Raw genomic sequence first — 22,996 nt, 5'->3', positions numbered from 1 at the left:
AGATGGTGACTTCGAAAGTGATCACTTTATGGTCTGATCTTACCAGGGAGAATGATAACCGTAGGGGTGCTGCAGTGGTTACTCATATTGGTTAATACTAAGTCCAAAATATTATCACCTCTTATGGGGGTATCACCTAGCTGTTCCAAGGCATTTGCATTGATAAAATCGAGGAATCTCTGGCCATTTGTGTTCTGGCATGAGTAGTTTTTCCAATCTATGGTTGGGTAATTAGTCACCCAGTGTCAGGGTTAAGGATTGAATCTTGATAGATTTGAAGAGGTCCAGATATGTGGAATGGGCATCTTGAGTCAAATATGGGGGCCTGTAGCTGGCTATAATTTGAATAAGGGTCTTGTCAGTGGTTAACTGCACCTGGAGTGTCTCCTGTGTGTCATACTGTCTGACCAGCCTGGAGGTGTGTGCCTTTAATATATATTGAAACTCTATCTCCTTTGGCTTTGCTGCCCACATTTTGGGATCTGAATGTATGATAGCATGAGTAACAGGTAAGGCTGGGGTGCTCTCCACAGCTTTGAACCAGGTTTCTGTGACTGCACAAATGTCAGCATCTTCCAGGGTTAAGAACACTTGCAGTGAATGCAGTTTTATGTTTAGACTCCTAGCATTTAGCAGCATGACCTTTAATTTGCGTTTTGTTGAAATGTTTGTTGGTAGTATCGACCTTGTGACTTTTCCTAAAAAGGCACTATGGGGGAGGCAGGGGCCTTTGCCAGAAGCCTGAAGCCCAAGTGAGACAGATGCAGGCCATCTCTAGCAAAGCATCGTGGTCTGTCGATCCCTCTGGAATGACACCAGAAACTAAGCCAATTGTTTAAAGTCAATCAAAGTTTATCTTAAGACAGTTTGTCAGCTGTATTAAACAGGTGTAACACTGCATTGAAAATTAACTCATGATGATCTGTTAGCAAAAGCATAATGTATGTAGGTGTTCATCTTAAAGTACATTGCTTTTACTGCACAGAATGCGTTGCTGGTTTATGCAAATATACAAGGAAGAACTGAGTTGATAGTGAAACAGTCATCAAATATCTTTATTTATTCATTTATTTATTTACATTTGATCACTGGGTAGTGTCTGACTGGGCCAGATACCCGGGGAGAAAAGCTCCAAAAAGTTTACATGATACATAATTTACAAAAATGACATACAGAGCAAGTACTGGAGATTAAGTTACATGCAGATCAACACAGAATGGTATAGCAGAATTATAAACACAAATGAAGATCATCAATACAAATTCAATAATAAATGTATATATATATATATATATATATATATATATATATGTTTATATATATATATATATATATATATATATATATATATATGTTTATGTAGTAAGAGCGAAAATCAGTTAAGAGAAGGTAAAAACCAGATTGCTAAGGCTATAAGAGGCCAAGAGAGAGAGTGCATAAGGACAGTGAAGCAGGTGCATAGAACATAGCCTGGAGATGTGCAGGATCACAGCCAATGAGTGTATAAAGACTGTGAAAGGCAGGTGTGTAGAACGTAGCCTGGACATGTGCAGGAGCACAGCGAATGAGTGCATAAGGACAGTGAAAGGCGGGTGTGTAGAACTTAGCCTAGACATGTGCAGGAGCACAGCCAATGAGTGCATAGGGACAGTGAAGGGCGGGTGTGTAGAACTTAGCCTGGACATATGCAGAAGCACAGCCAATGAGTGCATAAGGACAGTGAAAGGCAGGTATGTAGAACTTAGCCTGGACATGTGCAGGTGCGCACAGCCAGTGATTAGAGAGATATTCTTTTAGAGACTGTTTGAAATTATGTGTATCAGAGGAAGATAGAATATGCTGGGGAAGAGAATTCTAGAATTTGGCTGTTTTGTGGGAGTATAAGGAGTCTTCATGATAGTTATGGGCTTTAATTACTTTGAGCAGTAATTTATCAGCTGACCTGAGTGAACTAAGGTTAGAATAGGGTTGGACAAGTTCACTTAGAGCAGGACAGTTATCTGATTTGTGGATGATTCTGTGAGCAACTAATAGTTGATTAAGAGATGGTACATGAGGGAGCTCTAACCAGTTTAGATAGTGAAGAGTTGCGCAATGATATGATTTGTGAGGCAGGTTTGAGGCAAACCTCACTAATTTATTATAGCAGGATTCATGGATCTGTCATACTTTATTTTCAAACCATTTGAAGCTTTAACATCAGGAGTATAACCAGAAAGTAAATTTACTATAAAAATGTAAAACACAGATGTATGTGAAGTGTAATGATATAAGCTGGATGATTGTAAATCGTGTACACAGAAGATTAAATAGAATAGTGAAGAGGAAAAGGCCATAGAGAGAGGTTCTGTTTCATAAAGAAAAATATGTGCAGTAGAAATTGTGATTTTAAGTAAAGATCAAGTGGCATGTTAAATTCAGATGTTTGGTAGATAGATAATCCAGATGATTGACATTTTCTACTGAAATTAGAAAACTGATGCTGAAAATTCAAAAGGGCATTTCCCTTTTCCACTAAGGTGCAGTGTTCTCAGAGATGATCCTGTTAAGTAGTAGAGATTAGAGAATAACATCCTTCTTCATACTAGATATGTTGGGGTTGCAACAATATAAAACATACCTTGGCTTTTTCAGCATTCTCCAATTTTGTCTTTTAGCTCTATACTTTTGACCAACCTTCTTGAGAGACATGGTAAACAGCAGTGCCTGAAAATTGTAAAGAAAAGTTTGGCAAAACTACAAGAAAAATAAAGGTTGAGATATGGCCGTGGTGGTGCAGCGGTTAGCGTTATCACCTCACAGCAAGAGGCTCTCTGGTTCGATCTTCGGCTGGGGTGTCTTCTGTGCGGAGTCTGCATGTCCTCCCTGTGGTCATGTGGGTTTCCTCCGGGTGCTCCGGTTTCCTCCCACACTCCCAAAGACATGCTGCAAGTGGATTGGACACGTTAAAATTGGCCCTAGGCGTGAGTGCGTGCATGTGTGTGCCTTCCGTGGAAGGTTGGGCACCGGGCTGGCAACTCAACACCGTAAAACTCCACTGCCAATCATGAGCAGACAAGGTGATCCACTGTGGCGACCCCTAACCGGGAAAAGCCGAAAGAGAGAGAGAAAGAGACTAGTGCTGTGTAACATCTGTGAAGGCTGTTGCTTAATTATGACAGGAGACCACTTTAATGAATCTGTTCCAGCTTCATATTTTGCTGACATTGCGGTGCATGAATAGAAACAGATCTCCAGTTTTGTATGCCTTTTATCTGTGTACTACATCAGTAAGCTCCAGATTTTGTTAATATTGCAGTGCATGGATAGGAACAGATCTGAAGTTTTGTATGCCTTTAACCTGTGCTCTACAGCAAAAAAATTACCTTTTAGTTTGATCTGCTATGGTCTGAACTTTCTCATTTCAGAAACCGTGGTTTTGGGATCAGAGAGAATGCTGGACAGGATACCCCCAACAGGTAAGCACATGAGGGAGAATTGTGGGGAAGGCGACTTTTGTAGAAAAGCAGTGTGAATAGTTTAGTTTTCCTGCTGATAATACTATTGATTGCCCCAATAATTCAGTCTAGTTGCTTGTGACCATGAATGATAGAGCTCATTCAGTCAACATATAAAATCCATTGCTAAACTGGCAACTAAAATAAGCCATTTGTTTACATTAGTTACTTTTATCACATCTGAAGTTAGTGAGGAAGTTATCTGTAGCTGTTAAATGCTGCCTGCAATTGCAAAATTACCAGCTGCGCCTTAAGCATTACTGTTTACCATGTCATATGTTATCTTATGTACACTGGATATAACCACACTAAAAAAGATTTATACTGTTTGTTTTTCGTTATACTGGGGCACATTTGCTCAGTGTGGGAGTGGGATATAATTATAGTGAAAAAGATATCAGTATGATTGATTCTGTTTTTAGAGCAGAGCTGTGAATTCATACCGTATGTATGTTAGTGTGGTAATGATTCCTAAAACATTATTGCATATATTCTACACAAGTTACTCAATTCTATGTGCAATTTCTTGTTCTTTTAATTTTTGGTGGGTTTTTGCATGTCCTCCATATGACCATCAGCTGCTGTCCAAGGGTGCCCCAGTAGCTCCCATTTTGCTTTAATGTCCCAGGTGCTGTCACTTGAGGGATGGGACTCTGCACCACTAGCAAATTTAAAAGGAGAAATGAATTAGAGAAGAGCAACTGAGCAGCTATCATCACACACAGTCCTGCAACACAAGGAATTTCTTGTATGCCTTAACTGGGAGGGGTTTCTGATATGAATTATAAAAAGGTCACATAATGTCCGGAATGCTAACAGCAATTTGCCTCAGTTGTAGCACTTTCCCATCACTGGAGAGATGTCAGATCATTAGAAAAATTCTTTCCTCCATTCCTGGAAGTTTGAGCTAATAGTCATTCCTTTCTTTCCACCCCATCTACTACTTCCAGCACCCAAGCTACTAACTTAAAATCAGGTTGGCTGGGTCATAGTTGGGGCTGCATCCCCCTACGCAATGTAGGAGAGGTAAAAATGTTTGATGGCAGTCTCCAAGGGTTATTTTTTGTATAATACCTTTAGAACTATGAATGGCTCCTCATGCAGTTCTAATATTTTTGTCAGTAAATTAACACTTTAATAGATTAACATTCAACAAACACTGCCTTACTGGCAATGTGGGTCGTAGTGCCCTGCTACCCTATCTCTGTCAGTGTCCGAGCTCAAAGGTCCTCTTCCTGCCTTTCTGTGGGTGTGACGGATGAATCACCAGCGAGGACAGGGACTGCCTTTCTGACCCACAGATGGGACCCATTCGGTTGAGAAGTATCTCTGAGAAGACCGCCTCTAATTCTGGACTTTACAACTGTTAAGCTCAGATAAGAAACCCTCTGGTGTTTTATTTACTCTGTGTACCTTTTCTGTCAGTACCTGAATGTGGTATTCTCTTGCTCTGACTGTTTCGTCTAACGAGAAATTTTGTATATGCTTCATCTTGCCATGGAGAGTTCCACTGTTCAGCCCCCCAGCAGGGAGTCTCAGGCGATGGACAAGTTTGGGAAGCATGTCTGTGCTTCAGCGACCTTCGCCTTAAGATCACTGAATTATTTGGTACATTTCACCAGATTGCAGAGGGATTTAATTAGAGAGCGCTCAATTACCCTCTCAGGATTCATTTCTGAGGAAGTACAGTTTTCCATGATATCTCAGTTGCTACCCTGCCATCTATTTTCATTTTTTTCCATGAGGCTTATTTCACACGTAGCTGAAAGAAATTCAAGGGCAGCAGGTTCAGGCATTTCTATTAGAAAGCATACTTGGATGTGCCTATGTGATTTTGCGGAGCCCTTCAATCCATGTTCGTCACTGTTCCTTTTGATAGCATGTCTTTCACCCCACAATAAAAGACACATTATCCAGGTGTGAAAAGAACAGAAAGACCCAAAAAATCCCAGGAACCTTTCCAGGATACACGTAGAGGAAGTTCCCTCGGGGGTGGGGGGGGACTCTAATGGTAGATGCTGCCCCAACAGCAGAGGTGGCCTGCAAAAACTGGGGTCCAGTGATACTTTCTTTGACCATCCCTTCCAGTGTTTTTGAAAGGAAGCCCAATTGCCCTACTCTGGAGGCAATCGGGGGGAGGGGTCCAGTGTTCCTGCATCAAAGTGCCTGGCTAGAAGTAACGACAGATACTTAGGTGCTGAGGATTATTTCCAGAGGTTATGTAATACCCTTTCCCTTCCTCTTGAATTTTCAAGAAAAATCCCCGATGTTCCACCCAGTCAAAGGGGACAAGCATCAATTCAGATTCAAAAACTGCTAGAAAAAGAGTCATCCAAGAGGTCCCACCAGACCAGATAGAATCTGGAACTTACTTAAGGTTCTTTTTAGTATAAAAGAAAACCGGGAACTCAAGAGTAATTTTGGATCTCAGCAACTTAAGTTTTGGATGGTCATGGTTCAGTCCATTCTCCCTTTTCTGGACAAGGATGACTGGATGTACTCTATAGAAATTCAGGAGGCATATTATCCCATAAAGACAAACAGACAGTCCAAAAGGTACTTAAGTTTCTGGCTGGGAGCCAGTTATTACCAATTCAAAGCTCTGCCCTTTGGTCTCACCACAGCCTCCATGGTGTTCACGAAATGTATGGTAGTAGTAGCAGCTCGGTTTAGACTGCAAGGATTCCAGGTATTTCCAAATGTACACGTGAAAGAAAACAAAAGCTGGATAAATGCCTGGTATACACCTCAAGCGAAAAAAATGAAAAGACCAATGGTTAGACCACAGCTGAAGATAAAAATGGAATAATCCACGTCAGGAAATAAATCACTTGCAGCTTCACAGTAGTGCCCTTTATAAAACCAAAAGTTGTAACTGAGATGTAGTAGTCAAGGTAGGAAATGGTTCACTTGGAGTTTCACACCACTTTATTAAACAAGAGTAAGCGCTTTCGCGATCTAAGTCAGCTGATCGCTTCTTCAGACTCATAAAAACAGTTAAAACATTGGTATTTAAAATATGGTTCAACCAATGAAAACACATATAGAACTATGACATAGACTAATTAAAATTGCATACATCAGTACATTAATTTGCCTTATATTCTGCATAAGATGAAATAAAATATACATATAACAGACACATTTTATGTAATAATCCAAATTACTTAATGTTTTAGTGGTCTGGATTTTAAAAAAGGTTTCAAGGAAACAGCATTGTTCAATCCAGGAGACCTATCTGCCTGAAGTAGTAAAATCCATCTTTGTTCGGCTTCCTCTACCTTATTCCTTATATCACCTGCCCTCTTACTTTTATTTATTATTTCTAAAACCATGATGGATTCCAGTGTTAATTCTGATTCAGTAGCTTTTTTGGAGCAAAAGGAAGCTACACAAACCTCAATCCTTCCATTTGTGTTAAAGAAGGCACTGCCAATAAGGGACAGGTCGAGCAGCAGGAATCAGAGGGAGAACACGATTACAGCAGAGAGAACGAGTGACTCCTGCATATATGAACACCAGGAGCAAGAACCAACAAAAAACTTGGTAATTAATATATCTAGCTTTTCTTTAACTGATGCACAAGCCTCGTTGTTAAATAGAGGCCTGAACATTTTTATCTTCAGCTGTGGTCTAACCATTGGTCTTTTCATTATTTCCAAATGTAGACTGGCTTATTACCACGCCGTCCAGGCATCAGTTGGTAAAGGCAAGAGATCAGGTTCTCCAGACATGTTCTCATCTCAGGATAACCATAAACTACAAGTCTCAACAGAAACTCAGAATCTGGAATTCATAGGAACACTGTTCAACACAAAGTCAATAGTAGTTTCACTGCCTCTCTCAAGGATTCAGATCACAAGTCAGAAAAATTTTCTGCAGTACCAAAATTTCAGCCTGCTTGATCCTTCAAGCTCTAGGGTTAATGTCAGCGGAGATAACACTTGGTACCCTTAACCAGATTTTACATGAGGATTTTCCAATGGATGCTAGCAACACAATGGTCGATACTTTACCAACCCATGCCAACTCTGATACAAATCACTCACGCATGCAGAAGAGATCTCTGGTGGTAGATTCAGTCAGATCAGGCTCTACAAGGCCATCCATTCATTTCCCCTCAGCCCAAGGCCATAGTGACCACAGATGCTTCCCAGTTGGGGGGGGGGCATTTTCTGGGGAAAAACAGTCCAAGGCACTTGGTCCCCCGGAAGAAGCCAACTTGCATCTCAATGTTCTAGAGATGAGGACTTTGCTTTAGCACTGCAGGCCTGTCAAGATGCTCTCCCTTTGGGGATGATTGCAGTTCAGCCAGACAATATGTCAGTAGTTTAGTACATCAACAAGCAAGGAGGGACCAGATCAAACCCCTTGTGCCGAGAAGTGCACAGGGTGTGGCAGTGGGCAATCTCATCCTGCTGCTTTCTCATAACAAAGCACATTCCCGGGAAGTCCAGTGTGAAGGACAAAACTCCATTATGGTCTTCAGAGTGCATTTGGAGACCCAGCACCTTGACTGGTGTCAGAGCCATGGACCAAAGCGAAATACTAAAGAAGAAATGCATAATATCTTTTGGGGAGTAATCCAGACCTGGTAACTATTGTATTGACAACATACCTCTAAGAGTTGACCTAGTAGTCAGGGACTTGGGGGGACAGACATAAACTAGCTTTTGCCCATCACGTGTCTACAGTAGTGAGGAACTCATTCTGTGTTGTGCAACTTATAAACAAAAGTATGACATTTAGGTCCAAGGAAGTCATTATTTCGCAGTATGTGGCATTCATCAGACCAATCATTGAGTACAGTGCCCCCTTTGGTATGTACCTAACCAGGCATATCCAACAATTGGAATGTCCACAGAGGTTCCTCACTAAAAGAATACAGAGCATAAGTAACGTGTCCTTTGCAGACCACCTCAAAGCCCTATCCCTGTATTCTGTCTCCTACAGGCTGTTGAAGGGAGATCTATGCCTGGCATACAAACCATTGTCAGATTCCCCACTGTGATGGACCTCCTTCAAAACAAACAGCACCAGAATTACCCATTCTAAAGACTTAAACCTTGACTGTGATATAAATAGGACTTGCTGGAGCACAGTTCCGCCCTAACCCAATTCAAGTGTAACTTGGACATTTGGATGGGGAACAGGAAATTCATCCCTGGTTTGGCACTTATGTCTTATGGACACAGGCAGCCTTTAAATAGTTCATCTTCTAGGCTACTGCTTGTAAATGTTTCATCTTCCAGGCCCCTGCTACACTTCTCAGTGGTACCAGAACTTGTAAGAGATTTGGAATGCATGGCTAGGCTTAAAAGGGCCTTTGTAGTCATTAGCCTAGTAAATACTTATGAACCTATTGATATTGTTCTCAGAGTTGGTAATAAATTGCTTTGGGTATTTTCATGTCCGATGTCTTTTTTCTCAAATAGCCACCCCTTAAAAGCAAAGTGTTTGCAAACAGCTTAATGCTCCAGAACTTGTTTTATCACAGTGTATTTAAAAGTTTCAAATCCCAGGCAGAGAACTGGATTCCTGCTTGATTTAAAGACGTCATGTTCTAGATTAGGGATGTATTCTTTTGGGGGCAATCGACTGCTCCCAAGATCAACAAAGGTGCTGTGAGGACTACAGATTGTATTGCTTTCTAGCTTTAGGGAGTAGCAGCTAGCGATGATTTGCTTGGCAGTGTAAAAATTTCACAAATGTGGTACATAGTCATTGTCAAGTTATGTGAATGGACTATGGCTAGTTAGATTTCTGTTGGATCATTGCCAAGTAAATTGCCTTTTATTGTGTACCTTACATTAATGATATATGGAATAGCAAACAGCTTTGCACTGCGTTTGAAAATCATCTTTTATTACTCTGGTATTTGTTCCATTGTTGACTGTTGTAAATGTAAACATGAAAAACTCAAGGCAGACAGGTGTAAGATGGATGGCAAAGAATTACTTTCAGTTATTTAAGAGCATTTAACCAGCCAAGTGTATCAGTCCATGTGTCATTTTTTGTTAGTAAGAGCAGTAAAAGCCCATTGTTACAAAAATGGAGATTCAATCCTGAAATAATCATTTCAGTTTGGTAAGAAACTGGCTGTTTATTAAAATGAAATATTATTTGCTGTAGTGTGAGAGAAAAAGATTGTGTGCTCTCCCACTCCTTCTAGCCAGTGCTTATGAAGAAAGTGAAGGAGACATTTGTGATGGAGATGGAAGAAATGTATGCCTTTCTCCCTGAGGAAGTTAAATGTTCATCATCCTGTTCTCTCCTGCAGCAGCCTTAGTTATACGGATTATATCCTGCACATTTATTTCACAGAAAAAATACATTAAAAATCTCTTTCCTTTGCTTTATGGGGCTGGCAAAGCATTTTAAATAAAATTTATCCACAGATAAAATAGTTTTCAATTACTTTGAACAACTTTTAAACACACAGAGAAAAAGAGCACGCTCTTTTAAAAGTACAGTACTCTCGTGGCAATCAGTTAAACCACAAACTCCTAGCTTCAAAATAACTTTCCTAAAGGGAAAAGTCTTGTTCAACAAACATTTTTTTTTTTAAATGGAACTTTTTCCTGTAAAAAGAACTTCTGTTCATAAAAGGAATTGCACAAGTTGACCATCAGTCGTCGAAAGCCTCAGAGGGAATGTACTGTTCAGTGGTAGGAAAGCTCTGAAGAGCTTGGTGCTCAAACTTGTCTTTTAAGTCAGCACAGCTCAAGCTAACTGACTGTCTGGCCACTGGCTTGAGCTTTGGAAGCTGGCCAACTGCTATATCCTGTGCAGGACATAACTCGAGCCTGATCTGCAAGGCCATGGAACGTATTATCATGGAACTTATAAACAAAGACATTGGCAACCTTAAAACACTGGACCCCACCCAGTTTGGGTTCGTAAAGGGCCGATCTGGTCTCTTGAACCTGATTGACTTCTTCAAATCAGTTTCCAGAGCCGTGGATGAGGATAAGGCAGTCTACACAGCCTACTGGACCTCGCCAAGGCCTTTGACACCATCCCCCACTCTGGAATCATAGATAAACTTACTAAGCTGGGCATTAATCCCTACGTCACTCGATGGGTTGCCAACTGGCTTACTGACAGAACCCATACTGTAAAAGTAGCTGACTCCAAATCCAGCTCCAGACAAGTGACAAGTGGAGTACCTCAGGGTTCAGTCCTGGGACCTCTCTTGTTTGGCATCTACTTCTCTGAAGTACAGGCCAACACTAAGGGACTGTGGCTAACAAAGTTCGCATATGACTGCAAACTGGGAGCCATTATTGAATCTCCAAATGATGTTGATACTCTACAAAAGGGCCTTACAGAAACAGATGCTTAGTGCCAGAGCCATGGGATCAAGCTCAATGCCAAGAAATGTATAGTTATCCCCTTTGGGAATAAACATGTACCTGTGAATTACCACATAGGTGGCAGTACACTAAACACCAAAAGTGTGATGAGACTTAGGGACACAGGTGGACAGTGGTCTCTCCTTCAATAACCACATCACCACAACAGTCAGGAAATCCTTCTATATGGCACACCTCATCACTAAGGGCTTTTCATCCAGAAAAAAGGAGGTCATTGTTCCACTGTACTCATCCCTCATTAGACCCATTATAGAATATAGCGCCCCATTTGGTATGTACCTCTCAAGACATCTGCAACAACTGGAAAGGCCACAGAAATACCTCACTAAAAAGAATCACAGGCCTAAAGCAGATGCCCTATGCTGACCGCCTTAAAAAACTCCAGCTATACTCTGTCGCATATCGTCTACTCTGAGGCGATCTCTGCTTAACATACAAGGCCATGTCAAACCCAGAGCTGTTGGACATGCTACACTTAAAGAAATGCCAATCCCTCAGAGCCACACGCTCCAGGGATCTAAACCTTGTCATCACAATAAACAAAACATGCTGGAGGGATAGGTTCCTGACCCAGAGACTCCCCACCCTCTGGAATAGACTGTGCCCGTACATGTCAAGCAGAGCACCTCTTTGGCCCTGTTCAAAAGGAACCTTGATGATTGGATGGGAGAAAGGAAATTCGCCCCAGGGATCACGTCAGTCACCCTGCTAGACAAGGGGTCCAGGGAAGTAAATAGTGTGGGAAGAAATAGCCAGGGAATTGTTATGGCTAGGCTTGTATAGGGCCTAGGGCCGATAGCCTAGTACCAACCTATGAACCTGTATGGCTACTACAGCAGTGATCATTCAAACATCTACTTGTTATGGTAAGTTTATTTACACAACTATACTTTTTTCTGCTGTTTAACATTTAAAGGCTCAACACGTTTACCATTGTGATTCTGTGTAGTTTACTGAACTAACAATTTCCTTGCTTGCAGTTCCCTTACAAACAGTGCCCTAGTTGGCCTGTGTGTAAGAGCAGCCCTGCTTCCTGCTTCCTCGGCTTCTTTCTTCCATTATCATTATTTGAATAAGAATTGTAAAGTGTTTTCATTTGCTTGGTGGTTTTTTAAGACTAATACTTGGATTAAGTACTTTTGTTCAAATCCCTTATCCCTGATTTTGCTGTAGCAGTCTGATAAATGAAGCACCAAATGTATCTATTTTTTCCATATCAGGATCTGAAGGCATTCTTACATAAAATCCATTTTTTGGTTCTGGGGTGCCAGAGCTTTAAATCTGCTGTTATAGAGGTAATTCTTCAGAGAGCTGCTATGTTGGAAAAGCCTTTCTTTTTAATGAGGAAAACTAAAACGTGATTCGTGCTTTAAACCCTTGCATCTTACAATGTTTCTTGTGGTTATAAGTGTATTTATGCAGCTTTGTTTTAAATCTGCAGGTTGCTATGTCCTGATTAGAAGGCAGGCTTGTTAAGGGACAGCATTAAATAAATAATAGGGTTATAATGATCAGGAGCATCTCATTTTTTTTCATGGTCCTGTTTGAAGGAACTAATGCAGCAGTTAGTGAGTTTGAATCTAAAGGGGGGGGGGGTCATTGCTGAATGTACATCATTCTCACTGCTGCAGTAGCCTTTGGCTATTTGGGCTGTATCTTGCCCAGGATACAATTACTGGCCAGCTTCAAAAAAGCTGTGGTTCCTGCCCACACCTTCATTCTTAGTGCTGATTGGACACCCTATTTCTGGCAGGAAGTCAGCATTCCAAGTGAATATTATTTCAGAATTACTTCAAAACATTGCCACCTCAAGGGATAACAGCTGAGATGCCTCACTGGAACAGCAACTGGCTACAGGTTCATTCCTGGCAGATTAGTCCCCACAGTAGGACCCTTCCACACACAAAATATTGCCTTTTTAAAACATTGTTGATATATTTTCATTATTAATATATTATCAATAAACTTAAACAATTCAAAGCATCCACCAAGGAATACTTAGTCGCTGGCTCTGTTCTTGCAACCACCCTCTTAACTCTCCTATCATTACTCCCCAAAACAGTGCTCAATCTACATAATATACTACTTTGCTTAGCAGAGCTCTTCTACTTGCCTACCTATTAGCCACTTATAGCCTTCTTTTCCTCTTTCTTGCACCTGTCATCTATTACCATGAACAGTAACCTCCAAAATTTCTACTAAAAATAAGTATCTTTCATCTCTCTCATTCATCCACATTACACAGTAACAGTAAACACATGAGAATTATTATTCTTATTGCTTCATTTGACTACACTATATCTCTTTGTTTTACTGACATATATATTGACTTGTGCTGTAAATAGTTTTTTTTTGCTTTTTAATGGTTATTTTCAATGAATGTTTTTATGGAGCTTTTCTCCCCAGGCCTCCGCTGAAAAAGGACTGCTATAGCTTAGTCAAACTTTCCCAGTCAACAAATGTAAAGTAAAATAAGTAAATACATTTTCCATTTCCTGAAGAATACTGACAGTTTTATTAGCCATTATCATAATTATCATATTATCAGAAGTTTATTGCCAGAAAGTATTTTATAACAGGGCTGATTAATACTGGCTCTGAATTTTTTTTAAACAAGAAACATCTTTATTGAATTATCATTTATGACATAGGCAATTGTACATTTATATAAATGAAAACAAACCATATTAACATATTTTCAGTTGCAAACATTATACATCACATATAATCTTCTGTGCGGTCATTGTCAGTCAAACATTACATAGCTCATTCAATTCTTGCCTTCCCTTAAACCTCATTCCTCCTCCAAAACATTATTCTGCATGTATTGTTCCCACAGTTCCCATTTTTTCTATGCTGTTTGCTCCTACCCTTTTCTAAAGATCACACTTCAAGTTCTTTTACTCTGTTATATATTTACTACTTCTAGTACGGTTGGTTTAGACTTTTCCATTTTCTAGTAATTGCTTTTTTTGGCAGTCACCAGAGTTAGACTGAGCAAGGCCACAACTCAAAAAAAATAATTTCCTTTATTACACCAGTTTGCTCATCCAATATTTCTGATAGAGTAGTCTGCTGGTAATTCTTAGACTGCCAACTCATTGCACACACAAAAAATATGTCCCCGATTACCTCTTTCTTCCCCATCATAACTCCAACCTTAGCAATCTACCTCAGGAAGAATTCTTAGGCTGCTTGAGGTATAAAAACACCTCTGTAAACACTTCCAAAGATCCTAAATCTTCCAGAATTTGTTGCATATTTGGGAGCCATACATATATCCTTCTATTGTTTCTTTGTGAATTGTTTATCCAGTCAGTCTTCCCAATGATTTTGAACTTCCTCTAATTCCTATAGTTATCATGCAGTATTTCATATGCCCTAACAATTATCCCTTTTTCAATAGCAGCTTCTATTCTAGAGTCTATTAAAAACTCTACCAGTGCTGGACTTTCACTTAGGATCCCCCTATTCCTTTCTATTTCCCAGTACTTATCAGTCTTTGATAGCAAAGGCAATTTCTAGCCTGCAGTTCAAATGAATTCTTGGCCTTGTCTCAGTCTGTTACTTTTCCCTCTAATTATTTGCTCCCAATGCCTTGTTTAATTTCCCAGTTTCCGCCAGTAAATTCCAGCCCCCTCTTGCCTAGTCTCTGTACCCCTAATTGCAGTCATCCCTATTGGTGTAATCTCTTTTCTCCATTCCCATGTTGGCTTAGTTCTTAGTTTATTTTGTGCTACTTTGTTAGTAATAATATTCCATATCGTGGTTGTTATTCCCCTTAAGGATCTGCATCCAAAATCCCAATCTCTTTTTATTTCTTGAGCCCCCCCATTTCATCATAATTCCTTTCCACTTTGAATTATAGCTTTCTGTTTTTGCTATGTATAGGAGCCTTAACTGTGTGGCTCTGAACTGCCCCTTCAAATTAGGTAATCCTAAACCACCTTGTTCTATTGGAAGGATCAACTGACCAAGTTGACTCTTGCCCTCTTCCCCCTCCCAGATAAATTTCTTCAACTCTTAACTAGTTACTATCCACAAATTCACCTCTGGTTGATAAAAATATCCAGAGCCATGTATAGAACTAAAAGGGCTAAACACATTTTCAATGCTTGTGTCTTACTACCATATCCATAAAACAGAGCTTCTAGTTTCTCAAGTTTTTGTATTATCTTTTTAGACTCTTCCGACATATCCTTAGATGCCATAACAGAATCCTTTTTAATCCATACTCCTAAGTACATCATTTTATCATGTCCCCATAAATATGAGTATTGCTGAACCAGTTCATGTGTGGGTACATAGTTTCCAGCTACCGCCTTTGTTTTATCTTCATTAATTTTGTGTCACAAAAAGACCTAAAACTGTCTCAGAATATTCCACAACATTGAAATGTCCTTTTCTGTTTTAATCAAGTACAAAATATCTGCAAATAAAGCCAACTGGTCTTGATTACCATACCAGTTTTTGAGTCCCCCCCCCCTTTTTTTTGCCAGTGGTTCTAAATATAATGCAAATAACAAAGGGGAAATAGGGTACTCCTGCATGGTTTCTCTGCTCAAGCAGAACTTATCAGAGAGGAACTCTGCTCTCTTTAATTTTCAGTTCCAGTCCCTCACATATCCTCCAAATCAACATTATTTTATCAGGGAATGCAAATGCGTCCATTGTCCTGTTCACAAAATCCCAGCTTACTTTGCTGAATGCTTTCTCTGCATCAAGACCCACCAACAACAGTGTTATTGTCTTACATTCTGCTTCCGTTTGGATCATCATCGTACTGTTAAGGTTGTGAAAAGTTTGCCTCCCCTCCAAAAAAAAACACATTGATCCAAATCTATTAATTTTGACATTAGCTTTGCCACTGTTTTAGCCATTATAGACATAAACACTTTATAATTGTGGCTTAGAATCAAAGTGGCCCAATATAAAGTTGGATCTGATGGGTCTTTATCATCCTTAAATATTACAGACACCACAGTTTTCTTCCAGGATGTTGGTGCTTCTTCTCCTTTTAAAATCCAGATCTTTATCACTTTCTTCCCTCCTAGCTTCCAGAGTTTCACAGCAATGCCATCTATTCTGGGATACTTTCCTATAAATTGGTTATATATCATTTTTATCTCATCTCCTCGTATCCCAATGGTTACTAATTGAGCCTCATCTACCTCTGACCTTGGCATATTTAATTTTTCCATAAACATTTCCATTTGTCCTTTTCTTGATTTCTGCATCTCTCTACTTTATACAGATTTTCATAAAATTTCTGGAATACTTCTAATGCCTCTACGGTATCTCCGTTTATTTTCCTAGTTATAGTCTCCCTAACTTTGCCAACAACCCTTTCAAATTTCTGTTGCCTGAGTAGTTGTGCTAAAAGATTTTGTACTCTGGAGTTATCAGAAATCAGTTGCTTAACAGCAGTCTTTCTGAACTCGTGCATGTTATTGAAGTAGTCCCTTATTTTCTGTTTAACGCTCTGCAGTTGCACCTCTTCTTGTTATGTAAGACTCTTCGTATTCTGCAATACTTTAACCTTCGTCAGTCTCTGAGTAATTCTTGTTACTTCTTCATCATATCTCGTTTTCTTTTATTTCTGCCCTATTTTTAAATTCCACTTTAAATTTATCCCACTCTCTAGCTATATTTTCTAAAGACATTTCTATCATCCCTAATAACTGAATAATTTATTTATTTATTTATTTATTTATTTTACATTTGTTGACTGGGCTAGTCCAGCTGGATACATATCCATTTTCAGCAGAGGCCCGGGGAGAAAAGCTCCTCGGGAGTACAAAACAATGTATGACGTTAATCAAATAAAAACAGTAAATAAATTCACAGTTTAACAAATAGAAGTACTATATACAATTAAGCTATTTTATGCAAAAAAGAACATATTGAAATAAATAGTTGGGTAAAAAATAAGTAAATAAGTACAGTACAGGAACATGCTAGAAAGAGGTGTGTTAACATAAGATACTAGAGTGACAAAGAGAGATATTAAGATATAAGAGATAGTCCAAATTAGTTGAAAGACAAGTTAAGCTTCTGGAATCCAGTATGCAGGTAGATTATGCAGACATTAAGATTTAGAAATTTAGTGAGAAGACAAGAGTTGTTAGTCTGGGTTAAGACAGGTGCATAGCCAATGTGTTTTAAGGTAGGATTTAAGCCTGATTTTGAATTGTGTAAGTGATGGTAGTGAGGTTAGGTCACTGGGAAGAGAGTGTCAGGTTTTACCAACGGTGTTAGAGAATAGAGAGTCCCCTGCCTTGTTGTTGGCTTTGTGTGTTAGTACTAGCATTTTAGTAGCTGAGCGCAGGGTTTTAAGGTTACTGTAGGGAGTGATAAGGTAGGTAAGAATTGGTGTGTTACTAGGCTGATACAGGATTTTATAGGCAATTATTAATTGATTAAGTAGAAGTAGGTTGGGTAACTCTAGCCAACCAAGATTTTTATAATTAATACAGTGGTGGGTCCTAAATGTAGAGCCAGTTGCAAATCTTGCAATATTGTTGTAGGAGACTACTAGTTTGTTCATATTGGTTTTTGAGAGGTTAGTATAAATAAGGGGAGGCATAGAGGAGGGTAGAGATTAAGTGGGTCTGGGCAATAGTAGATCTAGCTAGTGGGGTAAGAAAGGATTTGATTCTATATAGTGAGCCTAGTTTTTTGTTAACTGTTTTTATGGTATTGTTTATGTGGGCCTCAAAGTTAAGGTTGTTGTCAATTAGTACCCCTAGGAGTTTTGTGTTAGAGTCAGGGGATATAATAGTTCTGTTGTTAGAAGTGACAGTAAAGTTTAGAGGTGAGTGTCTATGGGTGGGAGTAAAAAGTAGAAGTTTGGTTTTTTTAGGATTTAGGATAAGACATTGATGTTGTAGCCAATCCTCAACTGTGTTAAACACTTTTTGGGTAAGAGATTGTAGGTCTGCTGGATTTGGGGCTGTGCAGATTAATGTGGAGTCATCAGCATATTGTATTAAGGAGGCCTGAGGAATAACAGTGTACAGGTCATTGATGAAGACAGAGAATAGAAGTGGTCCAAGTATAGAACCTTGGGGGACACCTAGTGAGATGGGGAGATGGGGAGATACTCATTCCTTAAATTCCTTTATTTTTAACAGATTCATAGATTCATAGATTATTACTAAGCTAATTGCCCTCGCGAGCCATTTTAAGCCTAGCCAATTATACCTTGTGAGATTCAAACCCTGCACCTTGTGTTTGTAAGGCAAACACCTTAACCATTAGGCCACACTCCCAACCCCCCAGATAAGTGAGGAAGTGCCAGTGTCTCATTTTTATTTCACTATCCTGCATTTTTATTTTAGTTATTATTGGTATGTAATCTGAAATAGCTATTGTATCCATATCAAAACTTTCAACTAAATACAAATGTTCCTTTGAAACATAATTTCTGCTTAGTGTAGCCCAGTTTGTGTACCTTGGAGAATAAGTAAATTCTCTACAAGCTCCTACTATTGAATTTACATCTTCCATACCAAATATTTTCAGAAATTTGTTTAAAAATCTACCCTATTTTTTACAGTTTCCCTTCTAGCCCAAGATACATCCTCACTGTTGCAAATCAAACTCCAGTTAAAACCTATAAATAATATTCCCTGCTGAAAGCTAATGATTTCTCCCAGAATTGTATTTTAAGCTGCATTGTAGCAGCTTTAGGTAGAATATAAATGTAATCCTCCTCCCTTGCCAGTACCCTCTTACTACTACAAATCTTCCATTATCTTTTTTTTCTTGTTCTGTCTCTACTGGAGCTCTTCTAGCAATTAATAGAAGTATTCCCATTTTCCTTTATCCCAGATATTCTCCTGAATAAACATCCTGAAATCCTTTCTTCATCAAATTCGCCTGCTCATTTCTTCCCAAATGTGTCTCTTGTACCATAGTTATCTCCACTTTGCATTTTTAATGTAGTTCACTGCTTTTTATTAATGTTTTTGAATCTACTTGTGAGACAGTTCACATTTAAATATAATATAGAAAGTGCTGTCATTTGATAAGTTATTCCAACCTATGTAGAACAGTTTGTTAAGTTGTCTATCTCGCCTTCATTCTTGCTGGATGGGTTCGGAGCCGAACCTCGGCTCCGACTCGGCCACTCTAAAAGCTCGAGAGCTAGTTCCACCGGCTCGAGGCTCCCCTATATCCCACAATGCTAGGCGGTAACTCCTCAGATCTCGTTTGCCGCTATAGCGATCGAGGTGCTCTTCCAACCGGCTCTTCAGGTTAGTTGCTTAAAACTAAGTTTAACTAAGGTAGACCCCCTTTTAAGTTAATTTTTCTTTATAATTTTACTAAATTAGGTAGTTTCTTACCATCCCCTTCCAAATTCTCCCCTTCTTTTCCAAAAAACTCTCAAGGGTTCTTCCCTTAGGCCTTTAGGCCCCATCCCTCCCTTCCTAGTAGTTGGAGTGGCTGTCTTTTTTGTAGGGAATTATTTGATTTAATTAGTTTAATTTAATTTTCAATTAGTGTAATCTGTCTGTGTGTGTGAGTGTGAGTAATTACACTTTCTTCTTTATAATTTTACACTTTCTTTAGAAATGGCTAAAGAATCAAAGGTCTCAGGCTTTAAGAAGTGTGACTTGTGCTGTCAGAAGATGTCTCTGATAGACGGTCACACTTCTTGTGTATACTGCCTGGGACCTTTGCACCTGCAGGACTCATGTGCTGTTTGCCATGGTTTCAGCCCTAGAGTCCTGCAGGAGCGAAAAAATAAGCTCATTTTAAGGGGCTTATTAAAGCCTGAGGGTCCCCCGACTCAATCTTCGGGGAAACCCTCCAAGCCTACCAGACCGTCGGCTCCAGTGTCTGAGTCATCCCCTGGGGCTTCAAAGTCTGTTCGAACATCGGCTCCGGCCGGATCCGATGATTCTCGAACACATATTTCTACTGTTTCCTCGGCTCCGTCCGGAGCCGGGGTAGACATCGCTGAGTCGGCTCCGATAAAGTTATCGGAACCGACTTCCAAGAAGAGGTCAAGGTCACCATCTATCGGCTCCGTTCATTCGGCTCCAGCATCGCCATTGTTGTCTGAACAGAGCCATAGATCTCACTCCTCTAGGTCGTTGAGACTGTCAGATCATGACCTTCAGAGGGTGGTGAGTCGACATCTCAAGTCCGAGGCACTGGCCCAAATGCTTCAGAGCCCGACTTAACAGTCTATGGCTAATCTCGTCACTCAAAATGTTCCTCCTCTGACTCCTTTGAGTTCGGAGCTGGGGCGGCTCGGACCCGAGACTGTGGCTGCGTCGGAACCGATACCCTTGTCTTCGGTGCCGTCGTCTGCTCAGATGTCTTCTCTGGAGGAATCTCGGCGCCGGACTTCCCTCGTCGGCTCCGAGGGGGCGAGTGGCATCGGACCCTTGTCCAACCCCGCTCTCCCTCTCGGTGCTTCGGCGCTGGTGAGTTCGGCTCCGACATCGGCCTCTGAGCCATTACTGTCGGTGCCGGGGGAGATTTTCAGCTTTTCGGAGCGGAGATCTCTGGCTCTGCCTGGCAGGGGTGCCTTCGAGGTCATGAGGAGCGTGTTAGAACCTGGTTCAACCCCACAGTCGGCTCCATCTGCCCCTCCTTCCACGGTGCCTGCGGTGATTTCCTCTCACCCCCTCATCCCGGATCGTAGAGAGCCAGCTCCTCAAGTTTCCCCAGTGGGGATCTCCTCCTCTTCCGACCCGGTAGGAGAGCCCCCTAGGAAGAGGTAGTGCAAGAGGAAGCACATTGACTCCCCTGAGTCTGTCACCTCTGACACTGATTTAGAGGATTCTGAAGGTTCCCCTCGTTCCCCCTCTGAAGATGTCTCCTTTGCAGACATCCTCGAAATCTTAAAACAGAGGGGGAATTGGCCAGCCCTCAACCCTTCAGAGGATGAATCGGTGTATCTTGAGGCATTTGGCTCTCGCCCTTCCACCTCCTGGGTGTCCCCTCCCTTTGACCCCCTTATGCAAGTGGTGGCAAAGAAGGCCTGGGCGGCTCCTGACTCAGTGGAACCCACCCCCAGGAGACCATCAAAATTTATCACTGCCCCCAAGGACAAAGAATTCTTGACCAAAGGCGTCTCTGTTGATGCTATAGTGGTGGCTGCGGCCACCAAGAAGGAGCTAGCTGATCCTTCAGTGCCTGTTCATCCTCCTAACAAGGAGTCTAGGACTATGGACAGGTATGGGAAGCGGATGTTCTCATCAGCGTCCTTTTCTATGCACTCGCTGAATTACCTGTGTCATTTCACTCGTCTTCAGAGGGATTTGCTCAAGGAAGCGAGTGAAATGTTAAAGGATCCAACAGCTGCGGGTTTTCAGGATAGGATGAACTCTCAGCTGGCGACCCTTAACTCAATAGTTAACTCCTCCATGCGCCTCCTTTCAGATGCAGCGGATGGAGCGAGCAGAGCGGCAGGTACAGGTGTGGCCTTACGTCGGCACGCCTGGATGCGGCTATGTAACTTTGCGGACCCTTTCAAGGCGTCCTTCACTAACTCCCCCTTTGATGGATCATCCCTCTTTGGTCCTCAAGTGAAGGAAACCCTGACTAGGTGCGAGACTGAAGGCAAGACTCTCTCTGCCATGGGAGTCCGTTTTTCTACTCCTTCTAGGCCTTACCCCAAAGGCCAGAAGGGGGGAAAGATGTGGTTCCGCAAGCAACCACAGGGAGTTTTGCCTGACGCACAGAGTCGATTCCTCTCTAGAGGCAGAGGGGAGAACAATAATGGTAAACACTGTCCTAGAGGCAGAGGGGGCCCGCAGAATCAGGGCAGTCGGGAATCCTTCTCTGACAAGCCCTTTCAGCATCCCTGAGGTGTTGCCCGGCTGTCCACCTTCGGAGGCAGTCGGGGGAAGATTATCTCTGTATCCAAAAGCCTGGCTTTCCCTCACTCAAGACAAATGGGTACAGTCTATAATTTCCAAAGGCTACAGAATCCCTTTCTTTCGCATTCCAAAGCAGTCAGGAAAATCCCTTCCAGACGTTCCACCCAGTCAAAGGGAGCAAGCAGCACTAGAAATTTCAAAGCTGCTGGCAAAAAGAGCCATTCAACCAGTTCCAGCAGACCAACAAGGATACGGAATCTACTCCAAATTCTTTTTGGTTCCAAAGAAAACAGGGGACTGGAGATCCATTTTGGATCTCAGCAACTTGAACAAGTTTGTCAAGAAAACAAAATTTCGGATGGTCACGCTGCAGTCCATTCTGCCCTTCTTTGGTCAGGACAACTGGATGTACTCTATAGATCTTCAGGATGCATACTATCACATCAGAATGAGCCGACGCTCCAGGAGATTCCTCTGCTTCAGGCTGGGAACCAGTCATTTCCATTTCAGGGCCCTGCCCTTTGGACTCACTACAGCCCCCCGAGTGTTTACCAAATGCATGGCAGTGGTCGCCTCTCATCTGAGACGGCAAGGATTCCAAGTGTTTCCATATTTAGACGACTGGCTCCTTACAGCCCCCACTAAGCATCTTCTGCTTCTTGCCAGAGACTACACCTTCGACACATGTCAAACACTAGGCATTTCAATAAATTACGAAAAGTCTGTCTTGTCGCCTTGTCGTGTTATTACCTTCATAGGTGCAAATCTAGACACAGTCAACATGTCAGCCAGACTCACAGAGCAGAGAATAGCAGACATACACAGACAAGTCTCTCTTGTCTTGCAGAGCAACAAGATCAAAGTCAGACTGATCCTGAAGGTCTTAGGAATAATGGCGGCTGCTATCCCTCTCCTCCCTTTAGCCTGATTCCACATGAAAATCTTACAATGGATGCTCTTCACACAATGGTCATATCAACAACTTCCAATGTCCCATTCCATTGCGATAACACAATCGTGCAGGAATCATCTTTCTTGGTGGATCACATCCCCCCAGCTCTTCCTAGGGAGACCCTTTGTTCCTCCCCCTCCGGTTGCTACACTGACAATGGACGCCTCCCTGATCGGGTGGGGGGGGGCATTACCAGGGCAGGACGGTCCAAGGCATGTGGCAACCTTTCGAACTCCACTTGCACATAAATGTCCTAGAGATGAGAGCAGTGCTTCTAGCGTTGCAAGCCCTACAAGACTCTCTTCCCAAAGGAACTATAGCAATTCAGACAGA

General features: G+C 41.3%; 1 protein-coding gene across 2 annotated transcripts in view; it reads left to right on the top strand.

The window, feature by feature from the left end:
- LOC122817576 (ceramide synthase 2-like) overlaps window positions 1–22,996 on the top strand; it is a 1,851,243-nt gene that overhangs the window by 1,396,798 nt on the left and 431,449 nt on the right. For both annotated transcript variants that reach the window (XM_044090613.1, XM_044090612.1), the window contains one exon: window positions 3,408–3,458. In XM_044090613.1, the coding sequence (XP_043946548.1) occupies window positions 3,408–3,458 (51 nt within the window). The remainder of the gene's footprint in view (window positions 1–3,407; window positions 3,459–22,996) is intronic.

This window comes from Protopterus annectens, chromosome 13.part0 (genome assembly GCF_019279795.1).
Source record: "Protopterus annectens isolate FY-2018-M chromosome 13.part0, PAN1.0, whole genome shotgun sequence".
Classification (NCBI taxonomy): Eukaryota; Metazoa; Chordata; order Ceratodontiformes; family Protopteridae; genus Protopterus; species Protopterus annectens.
Note: the sequence above shows the minus strand (reverse complement) of the source record. Positions and strands in the feature narration are given on the sequence as shown.